The 18,629-nt window shown below is 23.8% G+C and overlaps 5 protein-coding genes across 5 annotated transcripts; 4 read left to right on the top strand and 1 right to left on the bottom strand.

Moving 5' to 3' along the window:
* Positions 1-600: 600 nt before the first annotated feature.
* PY17X_1452400 (CCR4-NOT transcription complex subunit 4, putative) lies at positions 601-4,827 on the top strand (the record flags this gene model as incomplete). The annotated part of the gene is made up of 1 exon (XM_022957663.1): positions 601-4,827. One exon carries the CDS (start codon positions 601-603, stop codon positions 4,825-4,827), a length of 4,227 nt encoding a protein of 1,408 aa, XP_022813016.1.
* Positions 4,828-5,616: 789 nt separating this feature from the next.
* Positions 5,617-8,562, bottom strand: PY17X_1452500 (tetracycline resistance protein TetM; the record flags this gene model as incomplete). The annotated part of the gene is made up of 1 exon (XM_722929.2): positions 5,617-8,562. The coding sequence occupies one exon, from the start codon at positions 8,560-8,562 to the stop codon at positions 5,617-5,619; it is 2,946 nt and encodes a 981-aa protein (XP_728022.2).
* Positions 8,563-9,814: 1,252 nt separating this feature from the next.
* On the top strand, positions 9,815-11,800 carry PY17X_1452600 (uncharacterized protein; the record flags this gene model as incomplete). The annotated part of the gene is made up of 1 exon (XM_722930.1): positions 9,815-11,800. The coding sequence occupies one exon, from the start codon at positions 9,815-9,817 to the stop codon at positions 11,798-11,800; it is 1,986 nt and encodes a 661-aa protein (XP_728023.1).
* A 1,206-nt stretch (positions 11,801-13,006) lies between these two features.
* Positions 13,007-14,690, top strand: PY17X_1452700 (serine hydroxymethyltransferase, putative; the record flags this gene model as incomplete). Its single annotated transcript, XM_022957664.1, has 3 exons — positions 13,007-13,009; positions 13,224-13,325; positions 13,467-14,690. The coding sequence occupies 3 exons, from the start codon at positions 13,007-13,009 to the stop codon at positions 14,688-14,690; spliced, it is 1,329 nt and encodes a 442-aa protein (XP_022813017.1).
* Positions 14,691-16,513: 1,823 nt separating this feature from the next.
* On the top strand, positions 16,514-18,115 carry PY17X_1452800 (ATP synthase F1subunit beta; the record flags this gene model as incomplete). The annotated part of the gene is made up of 1 exon (XM_722932.2): positions 16,514-18,115. One exon carries the CDS (start codon positions 16,514-16,516, stop codon positions 18,113-18,115), a length of 1,602 nt encoding a protein of 533 aa, XP_728025.2.
* Between the last annotated feature and the right edge of the window lie 514 nt (positions 18,116-18,629).

Raw genomic sequence — 18,629 nt, forward strand, 5'->3', positions numbered from 1 at the left:
TATTAAATCAATCTCATTATAAGCTTATATACTTTTTTTTTTTTTTTTTTCCTTTTGTATAGCTATTTATTTATTTATATTTGTGGGGTTATCTTCAATTTTCCTTTTTCTATTATTATATATATTTGTATATATAGTACTTTCTCTTAGGCGCCTATTTATTGGCAGTCAAAATGAGTAGGGAAATTACTAAACATACAATACTAATAAATAATATCAGCAGAAATAGGGATGTAATAAATTACAAAAGTTAACGAATATTAATATAAGGAAATTTTTTCCTTCTCTTAAGTATTCCCATTAATATTGTTTCGTATTGCTTGCCATTTTTCCATTTACTGATTTTTTTTTTTTTTTTTTTTTTTTGATTTTACAAGAATTTGGTGGAACCAAAACTTGTATTTATTTCCATATGCGCACATATATAGTGAGTAAAAGATATCAAATGTTTAGTTGGGAATGTATACCCACATCGTTTCGTCAGTCAGTATAAAAAATCGAAAATAGTTAAATAGATTCGACCCGCATATGTATATATATGTATATATATGCATATAGTGGCACTAAAATATAAATACAGATCAGCACATTGTGAATAAAATGAGAAGAGGTGGGAATGATAAAAGGTTTTTAAGAAGAACTTTTAATAGATCCTATTATTATAAAAAAAGTGGGAAAGTAGAAGAATGGAATAACAATACCAATAAAAAAATAAAAAACCCTAGTAACATTAATAATAAAACTGAAGATGATGAAATAGATTTTGAAGAAGATGAAGGAGAAGAAGATGGAGACCAAATAAATGCAACTGACATAAATGAGTATCCTTCTGATAGTATTAAAAATACCAAAAGAAATGATACATCAAGTAGTAATAATAAAATAACAAAAAAAAAAACGGTTGCAAATGAAAAAGACACACAAATAAGTACAATAGAAAATAATAATAATGTAATATGCCCTTTATGTGTTGAGCAACTTGATGAAACAGATCGAAATTTTTTCCCATGTGATTGTGGGTATCAAATATGTCTATGGTGTTTGTATTATATACGAGACCACATGAGTAATAAATGTCCTGCATGTAGAAGAAGTTATGACGAAAAAAATTTTATATATAACAGAGAAACTCATGAAAAATTAATAAAAAAAACTAAAAACCAACATAAAAATAAAGGAGAAAATAATACTGCTAACAATAGTAACAATAATAATAGCAACAATAATAATAACAATAATAATAATAATAATAATAATAGTGGAAATGGAATGTCAAGTTCATCTATATTCGCTAAAAGTGATCTATATAAAAATTCAAATATTTATAATATACATGAATATGATAACTTATTAGATGTAATTAAAGATTTAAGAGTAGTTCAAAGAAATTTAGTTTTTGTTATTGGAATTACAGAAAATTATGCAAAAAAAAATATATTAAAAAAAAATGAACATTTTGGAAAATATGGCCAAATATTAAATATAATTATAAATAAATCACAAGCATTTAACCCACAATATAATGGTCCATCATTTAGTGCATATATAACATATAGTAATGAAAAGGAAGCTATTAATGCTATTTATTTTATTGATGGTATGATGTTAGATAATAAAATATTAAAAGCCTCATTTGGAACAACAAAATATTGTTCTTCTTTTTTAAAAAATTATTCGTGTGTAAATGAAGAGTGTTTTTATTTGCATGAACTTGGTAATGTAATCGATAGCTTTTCTAAAGAAGATATACATGGCCCTAAACATATATATCACGATTTATTATATCATTATTTTAAAAAATTACCAGATAGTAATAAAAAGGGTGATAATGTTAGTGTTGTAAATTTATCCAGTAATACAACAAAAATGGGAAAATTACCTGAACAGCAAGAAGAAAATAAAAATATTAATGCACCGTTACAAAATTTGGCTAGCTCGACACCTACTAATTATATCACTGCTGTAAATGCAGATATAGTAGGAAAAAATGAAACAGCTAATGAAGTAACAAAAAATAATAAGTTAATTACATCTTATACTGAAAATACAATATCCACTGAATTAAAAACTAAAAATTTAGAAAATTCCAAAGATTTAATTAATAAAAATAATGAAGATTTAAAAAATAATTTGAAATTAAAACAAACAAATGAAAATAACAATGTTGAAGAAAAACAACGAAAAAAATGGAACTCAGAAGGAAATTTTTCAAATGTTATTAAAAATATGAAGGATAATTTTACACAAAATATTGAAGAAGATAAAATACCTGATTCTATATTAAAAACTAATAAAAAAAATAAAAAAACAAAAAGTGAAGATGTTTTAACTGTATATTTACAAAAAGGTGATAAAAAAAACAACAACATTGAACTTTCAAATGATGATGATAATAGTAAAATGGCGGCACAATGGAAAGAAAAAAATTATTTAAATTCTCTTCAAAGCATTTCAAATTTAGGAGATAATAATAAAAGTGAAGTTGGAATTAAAAATGGTCAGAAAAATATTAGCGAAGAAGATGATCCGTATTATCTTGATGACATGTCAGAAAATTATCCTCTTATAATGGATGCTGCAAAAGAAAAAAAAAAAAAAAAAAGAAAAAAAAAAACAGATAAAAAAAAAAACAGTGAAAAGGAACAAACAAATCAGGAAGAAGGTTCGATTAAAAAAATAGACCAAGAAGTAGATATAAATGAAAACGAATCTAAGAAAAAGAAAAAAAAAGGCACAAATACTACAGCCGAAATTGATACCAATACAGATGATAATAAAATTATCTTTACCTCGACTCCTAATACACTTCCAAATGGAACTATAGATAATAAAAATCATGAATTCACAAAAAAAACAACGGAAATAAAAAAAGATGATGAAAATATTGAAGGAAATGAAAAGGAACAAGAAGACGAGAAAAAAAAAAATACAAAAAGTTCCTTCAAAATAGGAAATTTATTTAATGTTTTTTTTGATAAAAATAAAAAAGATGTATCAAAAAAAAAGAATGACAAAAAAGGTACCACAACAATTGAAAACCAAGAGAATACAATAACTCCTCTTACTAAATTAAATGAAAATGATATTCAAAGTCATAAAAAAATGGAGGAACAAAGTTTAAAAGATGATGTAAAAAAAGATAAAAATATTAATGAAATAGATAATGTAACAAAGGAAGTTGAAAATATAGATGGGAAAATTGTAAAACAAGGTAAAAAAAAACAAGATGATGGAAAAAATAAATTAAATAAAAAAAAAGATACACAAAAAGAAATAAATGAAAGTAAAGAAGATCTATCAAAAAAAATCAAACAAAATAAAGATAATACAGAAATTATAGAAGAAACAGATAATCAAAAAAATAAAAATTTGCTCGAAAAAAGGGAAGATGAATTATATGGGGAAAGAAATGATGATACTTTTTATAATCAAGACGGTAAAACTGATAAAGATAAAAAAAACAAAAGTATAAATAATAAAAAGAACAAAGATGTTGATAATAATAATATAGCTGAACAAATGATGCATATTGAAGAAATTATAAAAATAATAAAAAAAAACCCCAAAATGGAATATAAACAAATAGTTGTAGAATACTTTAAAAATATTTATAAAGGTAAGGGGGAAAAAGAAAAAAACCAAAATATCAATATAGGTAAATTTTGTAATCTTATTAATTATTATATAACTGAAAATAAATTACCTGATATATTAAAAGAAGTAGATGAAGATATAAATAATACAAGCGATAATGACAATTTGGCTACCAGTGCAAATGCAAGTAGCAATGATTATGTTAGTGTAGATCTTGAAAATGGAGACACAAATAATTGTGTTACTATTTCACAATCTAATATAGAATCGAATAGTAATGTAGATAAAGAAAATATAAACAAAAATGAAGATGAAAATAAAGAGAAAAAAAAAGAAATGGAAGATGATAAAATGATAAAAAAAAAAAAAACAAGTAAAAAAAATATTTTCCAAAAAGAAATAGAAGATGAAATTATGGATATTATAAAAGATATAATGATCCATAGATTACAAATGAAAAATAAAAATAATACCATTAACAATAATAAAAATAAAAAAAAAAATAAAAATAAAATAAAAAATGATGACAAAGGTATTATTGATCAAATAAATTTATTTAATGAATTTTATGAAGATAATGTTCTTTTTAATGATCTCAAAATTTTTGTAAAAGATTTATGTATTGCCAAAAATAAAGCTATGCAAAATAATGATATGGAGGATGATATTATTTATTTAATACAAGGCGAAAAAAAATGGAAAAATAAAATAAAAGAAAAAGGATACAACGATTATTTATTATATGCAAATGATGATAACTTTTTTTTAAAACCTTACAAAGGAATAATGGAATATATTTTTAAAAAAAAACCAAAAACAAAAACAATAACAACAACGAATAACAATAATAATTATCCAAATATGACTGAAGAAATTGTACATACAAATAATAATGAATACACTACAGACGATATGTTTAATATATATAAAGAATTAATTTTGTCGAAAAACACAAATTTGCACACAGCTAACGATATAATATTTGATAAAATGTTTAATGAAGAAATTAATTTAGTACAACAATTATGCAAAGGGGATTATTATAGCCAAAATGCAGGAGACAAAATAGCTAGCTCTAATAAAAAAGGAGATAATAGTCATATATACAAACTAAAACATTATGAAAAACAATCAAAAAATTTGTCCTTAAATTATGCCCCTAATTTATGGGTAAATTATAATAATTCCTTTTATACTAATGAAATGAGCGAAAAGGTTAATTTAAGTGCATAGCCCCTACAAAACTATGCACACACTGAGAAGTTGCATGTGCATACATACATATATATACATACATACATATATATATATATATCCATGCAATTTTGTGAACAATGCAAGTTTGTGAACAGTGCAAGTCTTCGTGGATTTACCAAAACTCATGAATGCTCATTGAACATAAAAATTAAAAACATGCGAACCTAAGCGTGTCATAGATAGAACAAAAAAATTATGTACGGTTCATATAATTTTGTTTATTTTATCATTTTTTTTATTACTTTTTCATTATTTTTTTATTATTTTTTTATTATTTTTTCATTATTTTTTTATTATTTTTTCATTATTTTTTCACTTTTTTTTTAATTTTTTCCTATTTTTGTTATATTTGCAATTTTAAATTTATTTTTCGAATTAAAAACACTAATAAAATTTTTTAAACATTTTTACGTCGTGCAACATTCGAAGTTATTGTATTGGATTTATGCCCTTAAAGAAAGAAAAAAAAAAATATATCATAAAAAGATAAAACTAAAACATATCAAAGGTTGTAACAAAATGAACAATGGGTTTAGTATTTATTTGGACATCATGCCCAATTCTTAAATCACAAAAAATGGTTTTGCAAAAAAAAAAAAAAAAAAAATAATTTTTGAAAGAATTTGGGTGTAAGCCACTTTTCCATTTTATTTCACGTTGAACTGAAAAAATTGCACACATATGTACATATGAAATTGATAATTTATATGAAGTTATGTGAAGAAATTATGTGAAGAAATTGTGTGAAGAAATTGTATGAAGAATTTACATTTTTTTATAACCACAGAAAGTCATAAAAAAATCTGCGTGCCCACTCGAAATGGACCTTAAAACAGAGGCATAGTTGCTGGTATGTTTGACAGGAATAAGAGCAATAATTTTCATAATTTTGAAATCATTTTGTTCTTTATTTTTCATTATTTGTATAATAGTTCCATTTTTATGTTGAACTAAATTTTTTACTATAGCCCCAATAAAAGATTCATGAGTTTGTATTTGAATCAATGTTATTGGTTCGGCTATACATATATTTGCTTCTCTAATTATTTGATAATATAAATCATTACATGCATATTTAGAAACTGCTAATGTGCAATCATCAGGTATTTCGAGTTTTGTTATTTTAACTTCTGTACTAATAATACTACCATTTGTTCTATATCCATTACTTAAACAATTTTTTAAAGTAGTTATACAACTATTTAAAATATCATCATAAAATTTTGCATTTTTTTTATCTCTTTTTTTTAAATCTTCAATATATGTTTCAACATTTTTATCAATTAATACTGTACTTTGAAATAAATCCTCGTAATTAAAATTTAATAAATAATCATCAGCTTTATCTGATTCATCTTTTTCACTAAGTATGTCATCGGTATTATCTAAATGTCTATCTATTAATAATTCAGATGTATCTGAAAATTTAGATTCTGTTTTGGTAACTTCACTAATATTATTAGAGTCCAAGATAATAGTATCATTTATGTTCGTCCGAATCTTGGAATTATTATAATATGTTGCAGAATTATTTTTTATAAAAGAATATTTTGGAGTTTTATTTTTATTTTTATCGTCATATGATGAATAATTAACATTGGTATTTGTTTTGTTTGTTGATGAGAAAGATTCTGATAAATCATCACATTTTAAAATATTTTGAATATATTTTGAAACATCTACAAATTCTTTTTCCTTAATACTTAAACCAATTAATATACTTGAAAATTTAGAATTTATTTTTATTTCTTTTTTAATAGTATCTTCATAATTTCCTAAAATATATTCTTTTTGTACTATTTCAACATCATCAGTTTTAATATCAATTTTGTAATCACTTTTTATTTTATCTAATGTTACTTCAATATTTAATATACCTATAGACCCAATTATTAATTTATTATTTTTATCTGTATATGAAATTATACTATTATCTTCTATACATATATCCTTTAGTATTTTTTTCAATTCTTTTTCTTTTCTATAATCTTTAGGTTCTATTGAACAAGTACAAACTATTATATTTTTACTGATTCTTTTTTTATAACTTTTTAAAAAGTACCATAATCCTTTATTTTTTATTTCGCTACCAAATATTCTGTATATTTCATTGAATTTGGCTAGTTTACTATTACCTGTCCATTTATTGTCACAATTGTTCATAACATTATCAGAAATATTTTTTATCACCTCAACTTTATCAAGATCATTAATATTTTGATATTTTTTTTCCTCTTTCATATAATCTTTCTTTAGTTTTCCTTTATCCATAGAACTTGTTGTTTCATTTATTTCAAACATAATGTCACAGACTTGTATATTTTCAAACCCTCTTATCATACCGATATCATTCATATTTAATTCATTAATCATTATATATCGATCTGCTTTTATTTTATAAATATTTTTTACTAATTCATATTTATGATTTCGAATATTGCAAAGTTTAGAATTTTTTAATAAATTTCCTTTAAGAACTTTACAAAATGTATTATATCCATTTTTTTCATTTACTAATTTGAATATAAATAAAATAGTTTTATAAATATTGGTTATTTCATATTTTTTATTTAATATATTATTAAATATGGTTCCATTAGAAACTTTCAAATTATTTTTACATTTTTCCTCATCATTCTTTATATGATGAAGTGTCATATTTTCATATTTTCTATCTGACAAATATATATCTGTTTCACTTTTAACATTGTGTGTGATATAATCTAGGAGAAGATGAACCCCATACGAATTAAGAGCACTTCCTGAAAATATTGGGAATATATATCTCATATTTATATATTTAACCAAACCATTTTTAAGGATATCATATTTTATAGGAATGTTATTTAAATATTTATATTCAATTTGATTATCCAAATCGCATAAAAATTCTACTAGTTCTTCTCGTTTTTTTATTATATAATCAATTATTTCATTATTTAAAATGTTCAAAATATTGTCAACATCTTTATTTTTATCCGTTTCGGATATTATATCTATACATGGCTCAATGAGAAAAAAATGATTATTTATATTTTCATAGTTACATTTTTTTAAAATATTTGCTAAAGATATTTTTTTATAAGCTAACTTTTGACCATATTTAATTTGAGGATAGTAATATAAATACATAGAAGGCAAGTCTAATATATATTTTAGTTTTTTATTTTCATAAATTGGGTATGTTATAAGTATGCTTTTTTTACTTAAACCATTTTTTATACTATTAAAATTATAATCAATATCTATTTCATTTATATCCATTTTATTTAAAAAAAAATATATTGGAATATTTTCTTTTATATAACGAAATATATTTAATGTTTGAATTTGCAACCCCTCTTTTGCATCAATAACAATAACACATTTGTCTGATACACACAAAGATAAAAAAGTTTCATTACTAAAATCGATATGACCAGGGGTGTCTATTAAATTTACATTTATATTATTCCATTTAAAACATGAATAAGCTGTTTTTATTGTTATCCCTCTTTCTCTTTCTTGTTTAAGAAAATCCAATTGTGTATTTTGATCATTTATATTCCCCTTTACTCTTATTTCGTTCGAATTATATAAAATATCTTCTGAAATCGTTGTTTTTCCTGCATCAATATGTGCAAGAATTCCTAAATTTACTACATCATGACAAAAAAAACGTTTATTATACTTTAAATGAAAATTATGAACTGTTAATAATTTTTTTAACATAATATGAACAAAAAAAAAAAAAAGCTATTTTGTGTGCAATTTGTTCAGATAGCCCAATATAAATAGTATAATAAAAAAAAATATATATATATATATAGAAAGAGATACATATTTATGTTGTGTTCATATTTTTATGTTCCCTTTTTTGAAAGTAAAAAAGACTGAAAAGCTAAAACACATGAACTGTTAATGCGAATAAAAATGTACATTATAAAACTGTAGCTTTTTATCATAATTTTTGTTTATTTTTTTTGTTTTTCACCTTGGTCTTTCTTCGTTTTTTTTTTTTAATTGTTTTCTTCTATGTTTCCTATTCCTTGTTTTGTGCATTTTCTATATTATAGAAGTTTATATAGAAATAAAACTCGCCCATACTAACATTGTATCCTTCAATTGCTGTTATTCAAAGTGATTTATAAAAATACTTAACAATATTTTCCATTATTTCTTTTTCTTAAATTTATATATATGGAGTTAAATATATTTATTTACTTCCAAATTATTTCATATATATCAACATTCTTAAAGTATAAATTATGTAAAAATTTAATTGAAAAAGTTCTATAATTTTTTCTCATCTTATATGAAGGTTAAAGGTGCATTTCCGTTCACCAGTTACAAAATATATATATATAATATTACATAATATAATATATGCATATAATTTAGCAAAATAAAAAATTGGCCAACTGTAATATATTATGTGTTATATTTTATTTATTCCATTTTGTATTATCTTATTTTTTATGTTTATTCGAGTAATATTCCTATATTTTACAAGGAATATGATTATAGTCAATTTTCATTTTTGAAGAGAATAATTACCTATCCCATATGGCAATATATTTATATCCAAATTCATATTTAGCTATTTTTTGTAAATGGCATAATGAAACATGCTGGAAAAGAAATTTAAAAAAAATTTATTAATAATTAATATATCTACATTATTAATGATAGTAATAAAACGCTAACTTATGACCAACTTTTTGAGAGCATAATAAATGTATGGAGCCATTTGAAATAAGTACAATCGAACAAATAAAAAACCAAACATACAACAGTTAATATTTATTTAAAAAATAATATATATATAGTACTACTTCTTAAAACACCTTGTAAGTTATGTATTAACATATCAGTTTATATATTAATGATATACAAAATATGCTAATTTTATGTACCTTCCTATAACTCAAAAAAGTAATAATCACAAAAATAAAACGATTCTAATGTTAATATTAATTAAACAATGAATAACAATCAAATTAATTCAAATAACAATAAAAATATGGGGACACAAAAATTTAATCAAAATTTTACAAATAACAATATAAATAATAAACAACCCAATAATACATCATATCAGTACACAAATATAAATTACACAAAAGCAAATCCCCCCACAATGATGAATTATAATAATAACCCAAATTTTTTAAATACAAATTATTGCAATTATAATAACATTGCCCCACCACCTACCAACATGCCACCAAACAACATGCCACCAAATAATAAGCATATTTATTACATGCCTCCAAACCCTTCTAATATTCCAAACCCTTCTAATATTCCAAGCCCCCCCAGTCCCCCAAATATACCCAGCTCACCAAATATGGATTATGGAAATAACACGAATTTAAAAAATCATATATCTGAAGGAATGAATATCGAAAATGATAATTTGTTAGGTCAAGACTATGGTAAAACTAGTCATTATAATTCCAATTATATGGGAAACAATACTAATATGTTTGGAACCCATGTTAATAATAAATATCCTGATCAAGTACCCCCACCAAGTATACCCCCTCCAAATACAGGAGATATATATCAATATAGTAACACAAATAATGTACATAATATACATATGAAAAGTGGAGGGAATACATCTAATATTACCAATATAAGTGGAATTTTCAACATGAAAAATAATGGATCTATGATGGGATATCATGGTGAAAATTCTAATAATATAATTAATATAAATTCTGATCAAAGTATGATAACAAATAATTTTATAAGAGATATGAAAAATTATGACTATCCATATAATAATAATCATATAGTTCCACCTCCTCTCCCTAATCCAAATCAAATACAGGCAGATAAAAAATTTTACAATAATAACGATAATAATAATAACTTAGAAAATGTGAATAGCATTAGAAACTCATCAAATAGTAACTTAAAAAAAAATGAATATAAAAATAATAGTTGTAATATAAATGTAGATGGAAGAGAAAGATTGCAAAATGATTATAATCAAAATTTTGTAAATACAGGTGAAAGGCCTCAAAATTTTATTAGAGATAGTGATGAAAATAAAAGATTTATTAAATATCCTAAATTAAAACAATTATTAGAATTAAAAAATGCAATAATAAAAAAAAGATCAACACCAGCTAGATATATAAAATGTGACTTACGAAATTTTGATTTATCTAGTTTAGATGTAAAATTTGATGTTATATTAATTGATCCTCCTTGGAAAGAATATTATGATAGAAAAATACAAAATCTAGATTTATTAAATAGTATACATATAGATAATTATGATATAAATGATGATATATATAATGATAAAGATAAATATTGGTCTTTAGAAGATTTGTCTAATTTAAAAATAGAACAAATAGCAGAAGTTCCATCTTTTCTTTTTATATGGTGTGGTGTAACACATTTAGAAGATGCTAGGGTTCTATTAAATAAATGGGGTTATCGTAGATGTGAAGATATATGTTGGTTAAAAACAAACATTAATGAAAAAAATAAAAAAATTAAATATCTCAATGAAATAAATAATGAAAATTCATATTTACAGAGAACTACCGAACATTGTTTAGTAGGAATTAAAGGTGCAGTACGACGATCTTATGATGTACATTTGATACATGCAAATTTAGATACAGATATTATTATTGCAGAAGAAACTGAAGAAAATATATATAATAATAATAAACCCGAAGAATTATATAAAATTATTGAAAAATTTTGTTTAGGACGAAGAAAAATCGAGCTTTTTGGAACAAACACAAATATAAGAAATGGATGGTTAACATTAGGAAAAAATATAAATGCTACATTATATGATCAAGAAGAATATAAAAATTGGTTCGAGGGTGACATTGCTTGGCCCGAAGCAACATCATATATTGGAGGAAAGTATATGGGAACAACTCAAGAAATCGAAAATTTACGTCCAAAATCTCCTCCTAGAAACGCTAATCCTTGATATATTGGGAACACTATTAAGTTCCCTCTAATATATTTTTATTTTTTTCTCTTGATTAATTTTATTAAAAAATTAATATCCTAGAAGCAGTGGGCTTTTGTCTTTATTGTTTATGTAATTTTTTTGTAGAACCACTTATAATATATACATATCGTATTATTAGATAGTTCAATGCACATTATATTCGTCTTATCGATCTGATAAAATCATATAATATTTTTTTAATTATATACAACTCAAAATGTTCACACTTTAACTGCGTACATATATACATATACATACACGTACATACACGTGAGTCATAAAAGTATCTGCACATCCAGCTTTATTCGATGTGAATTTATATAATAGTTAGGTATTCCTATAATTATTTTTTTTTTTTTTTTATAAAACATGTACATAATTTATTTGCATGTCTGATAAACTTCGTTATGTTTGTCCTTATCAATGTTAGCATATAAAAAAAAAAAAAAAAAAAAAAAAAAAGTATTATCTACGATGTGTATAAATATACCTAATTATTGTTTAACTTTTAATATAAATTCAAAAAGTGGACATATCTAATTTTTATTATTAATTTTTTTAATATTAGAAAATATATATAATACTCGGTTCGTGTATTTAATGCTCTCCACATTAGTATGCTTTTTAGCCGATAATAAAATACAGCCTCTTTTTTTACCCAATGTATTTTTTTATTCATTATAAATATTATTATAAAATTGAAATAGATTTAAAAAAGATAACATTTTTTTTTTTTATCACCAAATTATGAAATAAAATGGAAAAGATACAAAAACACACAAAATAAATGTGTATAATTATATATGAACATTTACATAGAATATGGTAAAAATTATGACATTGCTTTATTTAATATTCATTGGTGCTTATATATATTTATTGATTTATCGATAAACATTAATTAAATAGATAAAAACACAAAATAATAAAAGTACATAAAAAAAATATGCACATGTAATACACTTTCATATTTGAGAAAAGCCAAATATAAAATATTTATTAAGTCAGCACTTTATTTATAATAATATATAATGAAAATTTCGCAAAAAAATAAAAAAATAAAAAATAGAAAAAAATAAAAAAAAATATAAAATATAAAATATAATGGAAATATAGTTTATTAACTATACACACATACACAAGCCAAATATCAATCAATTATAATTTATCCCTTTAAGCAAAATGGTAATATTTATACAAAAAAAGAAAAAAAAAAAAAGAGAAAGAGACTGAATGTATTATGAACATACATGTGTACATACACTTTTATCCTATGTTTCCTTCAATTGTTTGTGAGCTTTAACTTTTATTTGGGAATATATAAAAAAAATACAATATATATATAACATACATATTTGAATAAAGGGATACAGTATTTATTCTCTTCTTTTTTTTATAGTTTAATAATGAACCCCTTGAAAAATCCGATAAGGAATTATATTCCATTTTGTTAGATGAAGAGAAACGACAAAAAGAGACAATCAATCTGATAGCATCAGAAGTAGGGGCATGCACACATACATGCATAATATTACTTTTACTTATATTTTTATTCAGATAATGTTGAAATGTGTTTACATACAATATTATATAATTTTTTCACCATTTCACCATTTCACCGTTTCAACTTTTGATTCCACAGAATCTAATAAACGCATCAGTAAAGGAATGCTTAGGACATGTAGTGAGCAATAAATATTCCGAAGGATATCCTAGAAAAAGATATTATGGAGGAAACGATTATATAGATAAGATAGAAGAGTTATGCTGTAAGAGAGCTTTAGAAACATTTAATTTAAACTCCGAAGAATGGGGAGTGAATGTTCAATCTTTATCTGGGTCTGCTGCAAATGTGCAAGCATTATATGCTTTAGTAGGAATAAAAGGAAAAATACTTGGAATGCATTTATGTTCAGGTGGACATTTAACACATGGTTTTTTTGATGAAAAAAAAAAAGTTTCTGTTACATCTGATATGTTTGAATCTAAATTATATAAAAGTAATAGTGAAGGTTATGTAGATTTAGATGTAGTTAGAGAAATGGCATTATCTTTTAAACCTAATGTTATAATATGTGGATATTCAAGTTATCCTAGAGATCTAGATTATAAAAGATTCCGAGAAATAGCAGATGAAGTTAATGCATATTTATTAGCAGATATTGCACATATATCTAGTTTTATTGCTTGTGGAAATTTAAATAACCCATTTTTATATGCAGATGTTGTTACTACTACTACACATAAAATCTTAAGAGGACCAAGAAGTGCTATGATATTTTTTAATAAAAAAAGAAATCCTGGTATTGAACAAAAAATTAATAGTTCTGTTTTTCCAAGTTTCCAAGGAGGACCACATAATAATAAAATAGCTGCTGTTGCATGTCAATTAAAAGAAGTTCAAACTGAATCTTTTAAAAATTATACAAAACAAGTATTAGAAAATAGTAAAGCGCTAGCTAAATTTTTAATAAATAATAATATTGATTTAGTAACAAATGGAACAGATAATCATATTGTTTTAATAGATCTAAGAAAATATGGAATAACAGGTTCTAAATTACAAGAAGTATGTAATACAATTAATATATCAATTAATAAAAATACAATACCTAGTGATAATGATTGTGTTTCTCCAAACGGAGCACGTTTAGGAACCCCTGCTATGACAACCCGAGGTGCTAAAGAAAATGATATGAAATTTATAGCAGATACCTTATTAAAAGCAATCAAAATAGCAGCTTCTTTGCAAGAAAAATATGGAAAAAAATTAGTAGAGTTCAAAAAGGGCTTAACTAATAATCCCGAACTTGATGCTCTAAAGAAAGAAGTTGTACAATGGGTAACACAATTTCCATTCCCTTAAAGCTTTAATTTTATGCACACATCGTTCAAAAATCTGAACAAACACCAACGATATAATAACACTTTCGACAAACTTTCAAAAAACTTTCGACAAACTTTCAAAAAACTTTCACCAAACTTTCGACAAACTTTCAAAAAACTTTCACCAAACTTTCGACAAACTTATCCAATGGTGTATCATGCTCTTTTTGTTTTCCTTTTATCCTGCATAAATATATAATTGTTATTATTGCACCTATATTTTTTTTTTCACTTTTGTCATATTTTATATTTTTTTTAATTATATATATAAACATGACTAGCCATGCCATCATACAAATCTATATGTTTATTTCGTCTTGTGTGTGTAATGAGTAAATAATGTTAAAGTGAGAATATCTTGAAAAAACTGTACCATATTTCAAGTGATATTTTATTACAAAAATATGAAAACTTTATAAGGTTATCTTTATATCCTCATTTATATTATTATTTATATTATTATATTTTTTTTTTCTTACAAAGTTATGATAAAAAAAATACACAAAAAATATGTGTATACCATATATCTATACTATTTGTACCTATTTCCTGGATTTACCAAAAGGAAAGAAAGTAAAAGAGTTGCACATTTTTTAAACAAAGAATAAAAAAGAGCTTTATTACAAAGTTAATAATTTTTATAATCATATTTTTATTACTTTTCTGCTAGCGAAAATGTGTTTTTTTTTTTGTTTTTTTTTTTTTTTTTTTTTTTTTTAAATAAACTTTTTCAACTAGCGATTTCCTATTAAGTGAAAGAACAAAACATGCTTATAATTATTCTAACTTTTTTGTTTTTATTAAAATTATTAGATATTGTTTTATTAAAATAAAGTAAAAAAAACAAAAATAAGGGATTTTATCAATATGATTATTTGTCAGTTTAATAAACGTCCCAACAAACAATTAACATTTTTTTTTTTTTATCATGTGTGTATTTATAAAAGTAATATATGCATACTAGGCTTCAATTTCTCCTATATTTTTATTACCTTTTTTTTTTTTATTATATTATAATTTTTTTTGTATAGTTGCACATTATGATAAGGGAAATATATATTATATATAATAGTGAAAAAAAAAAAAAATAAAAATAAATAATAATTCTTCGTATGCTCATATTTTAATGTTATTACATTTAAGTATGGTTATGAAATAAATTTTTTTTTCAAAATAAATGTAACTCAAGTTAGGATACAAAAAGTATGGAAAAAAATAATCGCCGATAAAAAAAAACAAAGAAAATAGCATTTATATATATGGATGTACATAGGTATATATAATTTTTCCAAATTAGAAAAATAAAAGAAAAAAATAGTTTTCATAAATTTATTGTAGGTACCTTAGTACATAGAGAAAGAAAAATATATGGGAGAAAGAAAAATGCAAATAATATATACAATACTTTAAAAAATAACAAGTGTTTGTATACGCAGGCAAACACGTATATGTAACACATTGTATACGAAAGCAAACACGTGGATATAGCACATTGTATCGAAAGCAAACCCGTATATGTAACACATTGTATACACATACAAGTGTATGCTCCTTTGTATATATGACCATTTAAGTAAGAATAAAATAAAAGCTCATAAATGTGCTTGGAAAAATTAACTTATTACAAATTTGAAAATATGTAAAATTTTTTATTTTGTAATTATTACACTTAAATTTAATAACTTTTCTTTATCCTACCACTTTTTTCTTTTATAGATCTATGTCATATCACATCAACTAAAAGAAGGGGAATACTAATCACACATTAAATTTTTTTTTTTTTTTTTTTTTTTTTCTATCCCAATGAATAAATTTCGATTTTTGAAGAGCGTGTGCTCCAAAAAATTTGCAAATCAAATAAATTCACAAAGCATAAAAACAAATTGCCGTTTTTTAAGTACAACTGAAAATGCTAATTTAAAAAAAAATAATAATTTATCTAATGTAAAGGGAAATGTAAAAGGAAGTGGAAATGTCGGTAAAATATCACAAGTTATCGGTGCTGTTGTAGATGTAGAATTCCAAAATACTCCACCAGCAATTTTAAATGCTTTAGAAGTAGAATTAGATAATAAAAAATTAATACTTGAAGTAGCTCAACATTTAGGTAATAAAGTTGTTAGAACTATTGCTATGGATGCTACAGATGGGTTAATAAGAGGACAAGATGTTATTGATTGTGGTATTCCAATTAGTGTTCCAGTAGGGAAAGAAACATTAGGAAGAATTATGAACGTAATTGGAGAACCCATCGATGAATGTGGTGATATTAAAAGTAAAAAATTATTGCCTATACATAGAGATCCACCATTATTTACTGATCAAAGTACAGAACCTGCTTTATTAATAACCGGAATAAAAGTTGTTGATCTAATTGCACCATATGCAAAAGGTGGAAAAATTGGTTTATTCGGAGGTGCAGGTGTCGGAAAAACGGTGCTAATTATGGAATTAATTAATAATGTTGCTAAAAAACATGGTGGATATTCTGTTTTTGCTGGAGTAGGTGAAAGAACAAGAGAAGGTAACGATTTATATCATGAAATGTTAACAACTGGTGTTATAAAAAAAAAAAAAATAAAAGATAATGAATATGATTTTAGTGGTTCAAAAGCCGCTTTAGTATATGGTCAAATGAATGAACCTCCAGGTGCCCGTGCAAGAGTTGCATTAACCGGTTTAACTGTTGCAGAATATTTTAGAGATGAAGAAAATCAAGATGTTTTATTATTTGTAGATAATATTTATAGATTCACACAAGCAGGTTCTGAAGTGTCTGCTTTATTAGGACGTATACCATCAGCTGTTGGATATCAACCAACTTTAGCTACTGATTTAGGTGCATTACAAGAAAGAATCACAACTACAAAAAATGGTTCTATTACATCTGTACAAGCAGTTTATGTACCTGCTGACGATTTAACAGATCCTGCACCAGCCACAACATTTTCACATCTAGATGCAACAACAGTCTTATCAAGATCTATAGCAGAATTAGGAATATATCCAGCTGTTGACCCATTAGATTCAACATCTCGTATGTTAACACCCGATATTGTGGGAATAGAACAATATGAAGTTGCAAGAAATATTCAACAAATCTTACAAGATTATAAATCATTACAAGATATAATTGCAATTCTTGGTATTGATGAGTTATCAGAACAAGATAAATTAACAGTTGCACGAGCCAGAAAAGTTCAACGATTTTTATCACAACCATTTGCTGTTGCTGAAGTTTTTACAGGTAAGCCAGGAAGATTTGTAGAACTTGAAGATACGATAAAAGGTTTTTCTGAACTACTTAAAGGAAATTGTGATGACCTCCCTGAAATGGCTTTCTATATGGTTGGGGGTTTGGATGAAGTCAAGTCAAAAGCGATAGAAATGGCTAAACAAGTTTAAAATGGAAGAAATGTAAGAAAATGGAGAACAGGAATTCACAACAATACCATGGATACGTATGTATATATATATATATATACGCAAATTTTTTACCTTGTTTTTTTTTCTAACACTCTTTAATGGCTTATTTCATTTTGGAGTTTACAAAATGGTTCATATTCCATATCAAAGAAATATATACTTAATTTTAATTAGGTATTTTCTCAAGAAATTATAATTTTTTTTTTTTTTTTTTCACATGTAATATATATGTATATATGCATGCGTTATGTACATGTGTTATATGCATGTGTTATATGCATGTGTTATATGCATGTGTTATATACATGAGTGCTTGTATTTCACTTAGTCATTACCATTTGACAATTTTTATTGTTATTTTATTTTTTTAATAAAAAGATATAGAATACACTAATTACTGCCATAATAAAAAAAATAAAAGCATTATTATCTGTATATTTTATTCATAGTTTTCATATTTTGAAAAAGTTAAAGAAAAATATGTCCATGTACA

Source organism: Plasmodium yoelii (assembly GCF_900002385.2).
Source record: "Plasmodium yoelii strain 17X genome assembly, chromosome: 14".
Classification (NCBI taxonomy): domain Eukaryota; phylum Apicomplexa; class Aconoidasida; order Haemosporida; family Plasmodiidae; genus Plasmodium; species Plasmodium yoelii.